This window comes from Semicossyphus pulcher, unplaced genomic scaffold, assembly GCF_022749685.1.
Source record: "Semicossyphus pulcher isolate SPU_LCO1_2020_fin unplaced genomic scaffold, fSemPul1.0.p SCAF_4, whole genome shotgun sequence".
In the NCBI taxonomy this organism is placed as follows: domain Eukaryota; kingdom Metazoa; phylum Chordata; class Actinopteri; order Labriformes; family Labridae; genus Semicossyphus; species Semicossyphus pulcher.
In genome coordinates this window covers 26,976,514-26,990,548 of record NW_027211715.1, presented here as the reverse complement: position 1 = coordinate 26,990,548, position 14,035 = coordinate 26,976,514, and the positions used below count along the sequence as shown (strand labels likewise).

Sequence of the window (14,035 nt, the reverse complement as noted above, 5' to 3'; positions counted from 1 at the left end):
TCGGCCGATATTGGCTTAAAAATGAACGGCCAACACGCCGATATCCGCCGATATAATTAACCGATTAAATAATGGGCTGCTGCATACTTGATTAAATGCCCAACCTCAGCGCAATGTCCCTGGCGCGAAGAAGACCGGCGCGGCGCAGCGTGATGACGTCACGTGTGTCTACCTGCAGCATGAGAGAGTTAGAAGCCAAAATGTCCGTGGTGTGGACGTTTTTCACAGTGTCGAAATAGAAAGCAAAACTGCTATTTGCAATGACTGCTCAGCTTCGGTGATGCGAGGAGGAGCCAAGGCAAAGTCTTTCAACACTACAAACTTGATTAACCATCTCAAGACCCGTCACCCCGACCGTTGTAACAAATGTGATAAGAGTATCACCATTACACTGTACGCTAATTCCAATACAGAAGAGAGTTGATGATCTCTGCAATTAGGTGTGCGGGAAAAAAATATCGGTATCGGTAATCGGCTAAATGAGATGTAAAATATCGGCATATCGGATATCGGCAAAAAATCCAATATCGTGCATCCCTAGTTATTAACTCATGTTTTTTCCATCTCTGTATCAAAAGACATTTCATAACTGTATCATATGATGCTGAATAGTTAACAGAGTCAGGAGAGGGAATAAAGTCAGCAGTGTTTGACAATGATTGGAAGCAACCACACCAGTGAAAATGCACTAATTCAATAACAACAATCAGTTCTCCCTTGGAGAAGCCAGTCATGTGATTGTGCTGTGCCGGTCACTTCAGAGCTCCTCAGTCCTGCAGAACTCCACTAATGACCCTCTTATGCTCATCCCTATATTTACCTCTTCAGAGTAAGTCTTGGTTTTTGCCATAAACACCGCCGCCAGGGACTGCGGTTAAAAGCTCACAAAGGCAAACCTCAAAACTCCCAGCACAAGAGTTCATGCTGCACCCAGTTCACTCGGTCCAGCTCTGCGACCGACCCAACTCCGCTGGGTGCTGCAAAACCCAAAGCTCTGGTTGGATGGGTGGGAGCTTGGGGAGTGGAGGCCTGTGTTTTGGAGAGTGTGGTTAATCTGCAGAGTGCAGGTTTGCTTTGGCTGCACCGTCGCAGGCTGTAACGAGAGCTTTAACTTGCACGGCTCAGAGTTTCTGGTTTCTCTTAAGTCACTCTGTTAAAGTCCGGCCTTACTTTGGAAACGCTCCTCGGCTGAACACTGGCCCATTTTACCCCGTTTAATGCCGAGTCCGTCGCAGCTAATTGCCCTGCTGCTATGCATGGACAGAGCTGTGTGTCAGGGAGTGCCACGTTAGTGTGTTTAACTTTACATCCGTGTGTGAGAGCGCACATGTTAGTGTCTTGGTGTGTGTGTGTGTGTTCCTTGTGGTGGAGTTAGGAGTAATTGTGGGCTGTGCCTCAGGCCCTTGTTAAAGCCCTAATAGGAATAGCGGCCGGCTGATTAGGTGTAGAAGCGGTCAGTGGGTCGTGCTACGTTTCCCTGTTCCTGGCTTGAAACGCAGCCCTTTTTGCAGGCACCGGTAATTATGTGACGTGAACAAAGGGGCTCCAGTTACTGTGGAAATAAGCCTTTTTCTGTATTCAACCAGAGTGAGTAAGAAGTTTACAATGGCTGTGGAAGGTTTTCAGACCACTGCCTTTTTCTGCATCATTAGTGCCATCAATGCAAACATCACTCCTTGTGATGACAACTTCTTGAATTTTTGTTTGTCTGAAATAGAGGAGACTTTATTTACAAATATATTAAGACACATTGACACCACTCTCTTCTCTTTCCTTTTTATCATCATCAAGTTGACTTGGCGCCAGTTGTGCAAACTGCAAACTCACATGATGGAGTATTTTACCTCTTTGGAATTGGCTACAAACATTAGTATATTTGTGAAAAAGTTCAAGTAAATCTAATATTGGTTTATACCCAAAAAACTATTGAATCAAGCCGATAAGTAACCAAAAGACCACTGTTTCCCCGAACAGTTAAAATAACATCAAGCAAGTAGCATCCCCAGCTAGATCGATGGTCGACTCTTTGACTGATGGTGTAAGAAACGGTATGAAACACACCTTAACCTTCTAAAACAACCTACCAGTTGGTTGCTTAATCGTGCAGAGAGAAGAATGATGGTAAATGATTACCTTAGGGGCATTTTTATTTCCAGTTTGGCGGCAGGTAGGTTGAATACCCACCTTCAGAATAAAAGCCCCAAAAACATTTGAAACAAATAACAGAAAAGAAAAGAAAAGACTAAACCTAATGTTGGGAAAATTGACAATTAAAAGGTAAACATTAAATTTTGGCAAATCTTGGTACTTTTAAGGGTCATTAACAATATTTAGTAACACAAAGTACTGCTTTTTGTCTACACTGTAAATTCTGACAAGTTAAGTTTGCTTAAAAATAAATTAGGAAATCGATGACCTTGGGAAAAATAAGTAAAAGAACTTAACTGTGTCAAGTCAGGGGAAATGATTGTGTTTAGAATGAACATGCGTTATTTGAGAAAGCTGTACTTTTGTAAAGATGTGAGCACTTAATGTCTCCAAGTATACTTGTACAACCTGATAAGTTAGACAAACTCAAACCATCTGAGGAAAAGTACCCATTCCATTCAGTGCACTGAACTTAAAATGAGTATTTTGAACTTATCAATTAAGTAAGATAAACTTAAGTAGTTTATCTCGACTTCAAACTCTGTCTATTTATTTCAGTTGAGCACACCGAAAATAAAACAAATACAGTAAAATTTGTGTAAGACAAATACATTTTTTTCATCTAACATGTATATATTTTTGTCAGTAGCTTCCATGTCATGTGACCCAGTGTCCTCGAATCAATGTCCGATGTTAACACTCACTTGGATAAATAAGACAGACCTCATTACATTAGATTTATTTGCTGCTAATATTTTATATACATATTTCTTTTTCAACGGACATGCACCGTCATGATCGCCATTGCAGCCGCCACCCTTACAACGATCAACGCTACCGCAGGCTGCCAGCTTGACTGGCTTAGCAACAGTAACTAAGGAGGGCTGGACTTAGCGAAGTGTCAATTGGATGGCCAACATTGCCATTCCTGGAGCTACACGGCTAGCATAGCTAAAAAAAAGAGAATTTGAGAGAGAAGTTCAAACCCAGCCTAGTTTGAATCAAAGTTGAAGCACACTGAGGCCCTTTAAGAGTCAGCTCAAAGTAATTGTAAAAATAATTCAGTTCAGGAACTAAGAAGCTGGATTTACTAAAGAAAATGCTTTTAATGCCAGGAGGGAACAAAGTATCACCAGGAAAGATCAACATGAAGTCCTCATAGGAAGAAGCCTAACACACAGTTAATCCTGTAAACACACACAGAATGCGTGGGAGTAAAAGTGAAATACTTGAGTCAGCCCAACAGTGAGAAAAAAAACACATTTCAGGCGATCGGTAATCCAAAAGTAACTGTTCTGAGTTTGTGCACAGATCTGATCTAAATCAGTGGATCATGTGACAACTTTTAAGTTAAGAGGATAATCTGTATCAGATCACGTCCATGTGATGATTCAGATTAAGTGGATGATTCTTCCTCACAATTTACCCATAACATCCCCTCAAAGCCTTGTGGCAAAACAAAGCAGGAACAGGAACCTGTTGTGAAGGGCTAGTGGTGCGCTGGTTATTAATGTCCCCCCTAAGAAGCTGCTTATTAGTTTCCTCAAAGGAGTTGAAACCCCACTTTGAAAGATCGCTGTGGGATGTGTGCTCAACCAGAACTCAGGCCTTCAGAGAGGAAGAAGACTGAGTGTAATGTCTTTTCCCCTTTATTTAAAAACACTATTTTCTCCTTCCTCTTTCTTGTTTTTCATGCTTTTTAAATGCAAATTTAAAAATAAATCATAATTCCTAAACACTGATATTTACTTGTAGGAAGGTTATTTTTTTAAATGTTTTTCTTTTTTAATGAAATTAACTAAAGTGTATTTTTTAAGGACCAAGACAAATAGTTCCTACTCAGAATGTGTACTGTGAAAAGACTCACAAACATACCATCCCTACACATGCGAGCGAGAACCAGGTGCTTTTATATAAGGGCTGTAATGCAACCTGAAAACTGTTTCATGCACTTGTTCTTTAATGCAAATTCCTGCAATGCTTCCACTCCTAACCCTAACTTTATACCTGCAGTGTTTTGCATTATAGGATGGAATTTTTTATGAGATGATAAAGGTGCTGAGTGTTTGTTGTTCTCCTGCCTCAGACATCCATCATTCGGTTTGCTTACAGTGATTGATTTCACACTCAGTGCGGCCTGAGTTCTGGCCAGCTTTGATATTTCTCGGCTTCATTTGTGATGATTGAATTCTGCGTGTGTGTGTGTGTTGGTGGAAGTCTTTGCTCCGTGGTGTCAGTCTCTCTGTTTACCTGGACACCTGTGTGTATATAAAGGGTGCCAATTTAGCAGGAAATAATAACTGATAAGATTAAAGGAGTTGAGGCTTGTAGAGTTACATTTATGGCTACCTGAGATAAGCACCAATGCCTGCAGCAATGCTCAATTCCTGTTTCCTTTAAGTCCTTCATCATTGTTGCTAAAAGAGGGCTATATATGGAAGTTGGATATTTATAATAAAGCTTAACAGCAGAGAAGATGGCTGATGTCACAATGGAAGAAGGCAGCATAAAGATAAAGAGGAGATGAAACACTTGAAAAGAGAGAGCAAAAAAACCTTAATTAAAAAATCCCATAATATAGAAAGAATAAGTAAGTAGAAAATAAGTTACAGTGAAGACAAGACAAAGATCTTGCGCCATAAGAGGAGAGATGTTCTACGCTGGCTTCTTTATTCAGCTGTATTTATATCCTGCTTTAATGAATAGATGGGAGTGTGAAAAGGAACGGGGGAATTGATAGGAATGCTTGAAAACGAACGTACAAGTGTCTGTGTGATATCAATATGTAAGTCTCTGGTGATATGCTGAAACAGTTGTTAACTATCAACTATTTTAATAATCATTAATCGGTCGGACGACTTTCATTTAGAGAAAAGGGCTCTAATAGTATATAGCTGGCCGTGGACGTCACATATGCAACACTAGCCCTTTTTACACTGCCAGTTCAAGGCGGGATTATTACGCCTCTGTTACGTTCCGTCCTCTATGTGGCATAATGTTAGGGCAAAGTCGCTCTGCCCATCGGAGGTAGTAACCAAGGCGAAACGGCGTCTGTGTGAACTGCAGAGCCGGCAGGGAGGAACAGCGCAGTGTGTGTGTGTGTGTATTTGAAGCACGCGCTGTTTGTTTACACCTATTTAAAAACACACACTGGGGCGGCTTTACGGCGGTATTGTGTGGTCCAATGTAGAATGACGAAGGTGGCATGAGGACGGAGCTTTGTTACGGCGCTGAGGCGGAACCGCAGTGTAAAAAGGCTACTGTCTGAATATCTGGGAAGTGTGCTCCCGCATTTACCGTTTATTACCAGAGGTGGCGCCAAAGAGAACGGACCTGCGATATTCGAGATAACCACTAACTTATCGACAAAAAAGTTACACTAACAGGCCACTTAAAGAAAAAAAAAACAAGAAACAAAATCAGGAAGTTAAACTTTCTCTGCGTAATACTTTGAGGGAACAATGCACATCATTTTAAAAAAGCTACTTGAGTTGATCCCCTCTTCACTGCAGCCCTGAAACAAACTGAAGTCAGAAGCCAACAGTGTGAATTTCTGGTATTCTCGTGTCAGCAGGGTTACACAATACCCACAAATGTGCTATTAATGTGCAACATCTTGCAACCACACTTAACAACCCAGTTTGTGCGCACTGCTTTTATTATGTGTGATACCAAATGAGTGTGTTCTGCACACTGTGTGTTTGTGTGTTCTGCACACTGTGTGTTTGTGTGTTTGCAATCCTTTCATCTTCTGGCTACTCTAAGCGTTAGTCAGAGGGTAAATTTAGGCGTAACCACCGCTAATGATTGACTGATTAATGTGTCTGTGTTTCCTCTGTGTGCAGCTCGCCAAAAAGATCCGTGAAAAGTTCAACCGCTACCTGGATGTGGTGAACAGGAACAAACAAGTCGTGGAGGCCTCGTACACGGCTCACCTCACCTCTCCTCTCACTGCCATACAGGACTGCTGCTCCATACCTGCGTCTATGATGGAGTGAGTAACACACACACACACACACACGCACACACGCACACACGCACACACGCACACACAGAGGGAGAGAGAAAAAACAATCCCTTTTTTTGTGTCTCTCATAACAATCCCACCAAACTCTGCAGGAGGTTCATTCTCCGTCTGTAATCCCACCTCCCACTGTTCGCACCTGCACTCAGCGCTCTATACATTTGCTTTATGCTTCAACTACGCACACACTTAAACACACACAAACACACAGACAAAACCCCATCCATCCCTTGTTTAAACTTGTTTTCATCATTGTCGGATTACATCACAAAATTTACAGCCTTGAGCAGCTCTGGCACGCTCTCATATTTGGCTGCATTTTGAAGCTGCACACAGTAGCTGTTCCTGTTGTTGCTTTGCTGCAGTGTGCTTCAGTTCAAAAAGGGAGAGAGGGATATGCTGGGGTTTTTATTGTCTAACATCTTTTCATGAGACTTAAACTTTTGCAACAGACATAAATGTTACTTATGACAAATAATTACACGACTGTGTTGAATACTCGATTCTGATTGGTCGGTTACTTCTTTCTAAGGTCTGCTCTTTCCGTACAGCAAACTGCTGCTATGAAGTAAAGACTGTTCTAGAGACACAGCTCTGATCACAGGCTCTGGAGGACTTACTCTTATCATATCTATCAGCAGAAAGAAGTCTGGTAAATTTAACTTTGGTCTTTTTACTCAGGGAGGAAAAAAGAGACAAAAACAGTGGAGAAAAATCAACAGAGGAGAGAGGACGCTCTGCAGAGCACAGTTTAGGATGCTACAGTGATAGGAGTCTTGTGAGTTGAAAAGAAAATGTTAACAGACGTTGACAGCTTTTTTACTTTGCAATTGCGCCACAGCGCCGTAACACAGCTCTGCCGTTATGCCGCCTTTGCCATTTTACATTGGACCGAGCAACGCCGGCGTAAACCCGCCCCAGTGTGTGCTTTTTCATAGCGCTCCAGCGTTGTGGTGCATGCCCTGCTGGCTCCGCCATGTCGCTCCTGTCACTATCCCAAAGCCAGCTCAGAGGCGGAACGACTTTGCGCCAGCATTCCACCTCTGTGCTTTTTACGAGGTGTAACGGAGGTGTAATAATCCCGCCTTGAGCTGGCAGTGTAGAAGGGGTTCTAGTCTCACTTCAACATCATTGGAAATGTTCACTTTAATGTGAGTTATAACAGCTGAGTCCACTGATTTTAAGGAGGCTCCAGAGTTAACTGTTGCCACTGAAGCAGTTCCAACTGTAGAGTCTAAGGGACTATTTCTTTCAGCGGAAGGAATAAAGTCCTTTTCAATAGAATCATTTTCAGGTCAAAGTTTCGAGTCGAATTATCGATGTCCTTCGGCGTCTGGATCTGCTGCTCACTGTACATCATCCCTTCCATTAAACATAATACGATACTAGTACATTATCTTCATCGTGTCTGATATAAACGTAATTTGGGGGCTAAAATAAGCCGCGGTGCTTTGTGAAAAGAGCGCCCGCATGACAAACAGTTTTATGAAACTGATTGTGAGATTGAAAATGTTGGATTTAACCCTCTGCGTAGATAAAATTGCCCCAGCCTACAGTGCAGACAGTGTTTCTCAGCCAATCACAGACTCCAGCAGGCAAACACAAAGTTCAAAGCTGAGAGAGAGAGAGCTGCTTTCAGTCCTAATCTACAGAGCAGCAGCTGTCTCTACCCCTCATCCCCTCTCTCTCTCCATTTCTGTCTATCTCCCTCGCCTTTATCAGCCGATGTAACCGGTTATTGCTCTCTGAAGTTTTTCGCTCTGCAGACTTCACAGGCTGCAAGGTCACCTGTTTATTTTTTTCCGTCGGACAGAGAGGAGGCGGCCTGGCTCGGGGCCACCGGCCACCTGTAGCCGAATCATGCACGACATGCTGTGCATACATTCAACAGTTGTTCACACGCTAACATGTTATATTTATGTCCCGACATGTGCTGTCTAAAGCCAGGTCTGAAACCCGGGATTTACAGCTTTCAGAGACAGATTGAAGCAGAATAGCTGAGAAAAAGATTATATAAGATCGGGGTATGAAGATGGAATGATGCAGCGGGAGTCACATGGGCGGTGAAGGGGAGGGGGGGGTGGAAATACCAAACTGAAGCTGAATCTGACAGATCCCTGAACTTCAAAGGATCTTCCTCGGGGGAGGATAACGGCACGGAGCTCGCTCGCTTTCATTTTTTTGGGTTTATGCAGGATCGTGAGATACTTTGAGAAGCAGGATGTGGAATAATTTAACTCTGTCTCTCAGCTCTCTGCACCGGAAGGTTAACTGAAGAACCAACCACCAAAGCTCAAGTTAGGCTTCGATATATTCCCTCTGTATTTCTGAAGCTGATAAGAACTGTAGCTTTCAAATGCTTACAAAGTTATTGTTGTTAAATTACAAATAAATCAAGACCTATAGTTTCAGGTGTTGCAGATCTATATGTGAAGAGCAGAACTGTGTCACTTGTACTTGTTTGTCAACCAGACAGAATGCAGATGTCTGTTTTTTGTAACTCTGAAAGAGGAGGTATTATGCTGTCTCACACTGTTGGATGTCCAGACTATACGTGGGTGAAGTTTCAAATCTGTAGGTAAAAGTATGTTGGAGTAATCCCCAGGCTCCTCAGCTCAGTCTGCAGGCTGCTGTGAACACCAGGTTTCAGACAGTTTCTTCTACATGCTGCACTTTGTGACATCACAGTAGGCTTCGGAGAGCTGGCCAATCAGAAGAAAGTGGGCTTGTAGGGGCGGGGTTTCTTAAAGGGACAGCGCTGGCTAAGTCGTTTAGTCGCCTACACAGAGAAATATGAGGATTTTTTAAAACTGTAAATTATGCTAAGCTACCCCACAGGTATCACAGAGTGAAATAAGAAGCTTTAATTAATTGATACAGGCTCAAAAATCCAGCATTATTTTGGGGTGTAATGATAAGAATACTCCATCATAGTTTGCAAGTAGTTTAAATATAAAACACCTGTGGTCAAACTATTCGCCTGAAAGAATGGCAAGGTGAGGGCCATGTTCTGTGTTTTATTGTTCTTCTCATGGCTAATTCAACATCAGGCCAAAGGGAACAGTTGAAAATGAGCCCTTTAGCAAACACTGACACATTTTACAGTGATGTGCATAAATGTGCAGTGTCCCTAGATTGGCTGAAAATGAATCAGGGATGTTGCATTTGCCGTATTCTTACCTTAATCACGTATAAAGCACCTCCCTTAATAAAGCCATAAAATAAAAATATTTTTTTTAGAGAAGATAAAAAGACCAAAGACAGAAAACAATCCTAATATCATGACCCTGGTTGAGCAGGATCCGTGCCGGAGTCTTGACAGGACTCCAGCTCCTTGCAGTGCACTCCACAGTGTCCTTCATTAGTCTCAGGCATCAGCTGCTTGTGGGGGTCTCAGTCAGGTCAGTCAGTTTAGAGAGGGATCAGGTGGTTCACAGGGTGTCCATGTCTGTTAGCCATCAAGCTAGCAGGCTATCATTTCTCAGGGAGGCCACCAAGGGCAGTGCTTAGCGCCTGCTGGTATGCTTTAATCACTGCTGGGTCCAAACCACAGGCTGTACCTGAAAATAGCTAATGTATGTGACTGGTAGAGTTTGTGTGCATGTGTGTGTGTGTGTGTTTGTATTTTTAACATGAAATCTCCAGGTGCTCATTTTCAACAGTCCCACTGCTATGTAGCTGTAAAAGTGAGAAGCGTGCTTGGGAGCAGCCCAGAAGGTATTTAACGGTCTCATTTCAGCGCTAGTTCCAGAAGAGATAAGCTGTAAATGGACCGTGCAACGAAAATGCTATTCATGTGATCTTTTAGAAGGTAAACAAATACAAGTCTCTGTGAAATAGAAGAAGGGAAAAGTAGAGAAGGGTACATTTAGAGGCAAAAAAACAAAGCGAGTTGTCCCCACGTTTTATATGGATTTCATGGCAATCCATCCAGTGTTGTGGTGATATTTTATTCAGAACTATCCGCTTTGTGCAGCTTATCGTAAAATCTAAGCCTCACCGTGTCGAGAAAAATTGGAATACTTTTTGCATCCTTTTGCTTCTGTTTGTGAAAGATACTTATCTACCTTTCAGAATCCACTAACCCTAACACCAGAGGCATGAAAATGAAACTTTTTTTGGGGACAGATCTCTGGAATCATATCCGTGTCCAATTCATGCCAAGCTTTTTGTTAAATTTAGTATTTAGGGTTGCCTCACAGCTAAAAGGTTCCTGGTACGAAACCCGGTTTGGACGTAGTGGGGCCTTTCTGTTTAGAGTTTGCATGTTCTCCCCGTGCATGCGTGGGTTCCCTCCGGGTACTCCGGCTTCCTCCCACAGTCCAAAGACATTCTCGTTAGGTTCATTGGTGACTCTAAAATTACCCGTAGATGTAAATGTGAGCGTGAAAGGTCTCTGTGTCAGCCCTGTGACTGACTGATGATCAGTCCAGGGTGTACCCCGCCTCTCTGTCCAATGACACCTGGGATAAATTCCAGCCCTGGGCGACCCTGAAAAGGATAAGCTGTATTGATAATTGATGGATGGATCTTGTGTTTATTAGGGCTGTTTATTATCAATCGAATAGTAAAATATTAATAGTTTGAACTGTAATGATGCGATCGATTTCAAAATTGAAGCACGGCAGATAACGCCTGCCCACGAACAAATTAGTAATCTGTGTCCCAGATTGCTCTCACGTTTAAAGCAGTGTGCCTTGTATTCCAACAGCTGGTGATAGTACGCTGCCTGCTTCAAACCAATGCAGGAAACTAACGAGCCGAGCCGTTGTTAACCTTTCCTGCTTCAGCGTCCCGACCGTAGTCAGAAAGCACAGGGGAGACTTATTGTTGTTCTGCTCCAGTTGCTGAAGCTGTAGCTAGCTTCGGGGCTAACGCCAGCAGCAGCATACCTAAACTGTACATTAGTTCTGTGTTTATACAGCTACCGATCACTCTTTTCTTTGCTCTTCCTCTGCTCCGCTCCCTGACGCTCGTAACTCATGCACACACACACTTCCGATCTCTCTCACTCGCTCTACCAGCCCACTCTTACGCACTTAGCTCTTCCCAAAACAGAGCTACGCTTCTAGTATAAGACCGTGCCAGAGAACTCGATATAATTGGAACAAATTCCATATGTCGTTGAATTCGTTCGACCTTGATTTTTGAAAAGTGACAGCCCTAGTGTTTAAGAGATACGCTATGCTAGCATAAAAGGACTCGTAGCACAAACATAGATTGTAATATTTGATGTCCTTATTGCTGTTTTTCTTAACCACAAGAATAATGCACATTTTGGGTTGCACACTTCCTTTTGCTGTCTCCCAACGTGACAAACCACCAGCATTTTCCTGGTTAATCCATAACACCTACTGCCTAACTCTATTCCGATGATCACAGCATCGCTATCCAATGTAAAGTAGCATCATATGACAGATGATATTCCAAATGTCAAATAGCTTCACTCATAAATTAAACAAAGATTAAAGACGACATAGTGCGAATACAGAGCTCCTGTTTCTGAAGAAGCATTCTCACCAGCTGAGCTATTGGCAGATTTACAGTCCACATCAAGAGTATATGCGGCACCAGTGGGCAGCCACTCAGAGTTAGAGCTTCAGATCAAGCTGATCGCCTGGTTCGGCATGACGATGATATCTCTGTTTGTTAATTAGAGAAGAAAAATACCAGGGAGGTTTGGAGGAGGCTTGTTTAAGTGGCCTAAACAGGTGTAAATGTTGGGCCACCACCAGAACTGCCCCCCCTTTCCTTCCTTACTCTTCTTTGACGCTCCATCCTCGCCTTACTTAAACTTTTCCCCTCCTTATTCCCTGCTTTACTTTCCTCCTCCTTGCCTCTGTTATCTGTTGTTGATGCACTCCCGTCCTCTCCACCCTCCTTCCGATCCCTCCTTTTTTTGTTTGATTCCTCCCCTCCTACACTGACAGTCAAGGACAGATTAAGCAGTGAGGAGTTCTTTCAGTCTCCACTTTCTGGCCGGTTTCCAAATCCTTCGTAACCAATCAGACTTAACATCCAAATTATTAACTAAATGAAAAATCCATTCACTAGTGAAATATATCCATATTATATCTTAAACTTAAAAGTCCTTTGAATTGATAATTGACCTACTTTGTTGTTCAGGTCTGACGTCGAGTATCCTTTGGGCAGAATAACACGAGTGACCTTGACAAGTTGTCACAACAACTTTCTCTATAGCAGACAGAGGCGCTTATTCGCCAACATTTCTAATGTATTTTACAAAGTGGTTTAATGCCTTCGACCCAGTCATTTGTTTTTCACACATTGCTGATGCCCTTTGACTACATGAATCTCCCTGATGAAGCCCACACTGTAGTCCATCCTTAAAGCTCCTGTGAGGAGTTTTTCGCTGGGTATGAAACAGACTGAAATTCATTCTGGTGACTCTATATGAGCTACAAAAGCAAACCAGACCATCAGCGACAAGATTGATTATTTCTATAAAGTTATTTTTAATGCCTGAAGCTGCTGGCGGGGGGGTAGGTGTCAGACGAAGCGATTAACTGCACGCTGCCTTTGTTTACATTTTCCAGGGCAAACATTTAAAGTGAGTGATACATATGACTGTTACAAAGCAGGGTGGGATTTATTGTTAAAAACCACCACTTAAGCATGAACAGGACAAAATCAGCAAAGAGATAAGAGGTGCGGCTTTGTCCACAGGGGGCGCCAAAATCAACACAAACCAAAAGTACCTCACAGGAGCTTTAATAATGCCACCACCCCATTCCTCGTTGATCTGACACTTTCCTAGTAGCACGGTTAATGGAGGGCCTAAATTAATAAAAGGTAAAAAGATGGATGGCAGGCGTGATGGATGCATAAAAAGTCGACTGTTTGTGGCTTTAGACTTTAATGCAGTTTACTAGTCTTGCAGTAAAACATTTAAGACATTATGACACAAATTTCAAGACAGTCTGCCCCTGACATTTTCCAGAGTTGCCCTTTCACCTTCCTTCCTTTTCCTTGATGGGCAGAGAGGAGGGTGGGGTCTCATGAGGGCAGTCCATGACAGAAAAAGTACACCGCGGTCCTTGCAACTAGAGAACTATTACGGCCGGCCCTTGCAGCCAGAAGCTCCCAAATCTCTTCATATCTCCAATTCGCAGACATCTCTGCTGCTGTCGTCTTGTAAATGATCCTCGCATGATCTAAACGTCATCACGCCGCCCACTGAATCGCAGTGAATGCTCCTGACTATTACCTGCTGCGGTCACACTTTGGCTCACCCTGACTTACCTGACATTGTACCAGGAGGCTGGCAGGAAAACATCCACATGATGTTGGGGTGTAAAATTCGGCTGTTTGCGGACGCACGTGCGGCACACCAGGCCAACGTCGGGAGATTTTCAGGAGTGCAGTGCGTGTGTGATGACTGTAAACTCCAATGCAGTTTAATACAGTAGCCTTGCAGTGACACATTTAAGACATTATGATGCCTAGTTAGAGGCTGCATTGTTTCAGGCACATTAGGAAAGCCAGAAAATGTTGTATCCCATCGCTCCTGTCTTGTAAAAGAGCAGCCCGAGCACCAAAATCCACTCTTCATATTGATATCAGAATCAAATCTGCTTGGCTAGAGCCTCCTTTGAGCACTCTCCACTCCCCAGCTCGCATGTTTCCTGCTGTACTGCTGTTATTCACCGAGGGATTGCAAATACATTGGAAAGGGTATTACACTTGACGTTGCAGCTCGCACAACAGCGAGCCTCTTCAAGGTAATTGTACTCACTGGGCTGTTTGAATGCTGTATGATTGCCTCCTCTGTGGATATACATGGTTCCTGCTGCAAGGTGCAGCTTAATATAATGGGTTTTTATAAACGGCGGATGGCTCATA

General features: G+C 43.0%; 1 protein-coding gene across 1 annotated transcript in view; it reads left to right on the top strand.

Annotated features, from left to right (window-relative positions):
• The window catches only part of cachd1 (cache domain containing 1), a 100,826-nt gene that overhangs the window by 40,606 nt on the left and 46,185 nt on the right, over positions 1-14,035 (top strand). The window contains exon 3 of the mRNA XM_069680424.1: positions 5,994-6,142. Coding sequence (XP_069536525.1) covers positions 5,994-6,142 — 149 coding nt within the window. The remainder of the gene's footprint in view (positions 1-5,993; positions 6,143-14,035) is intronic.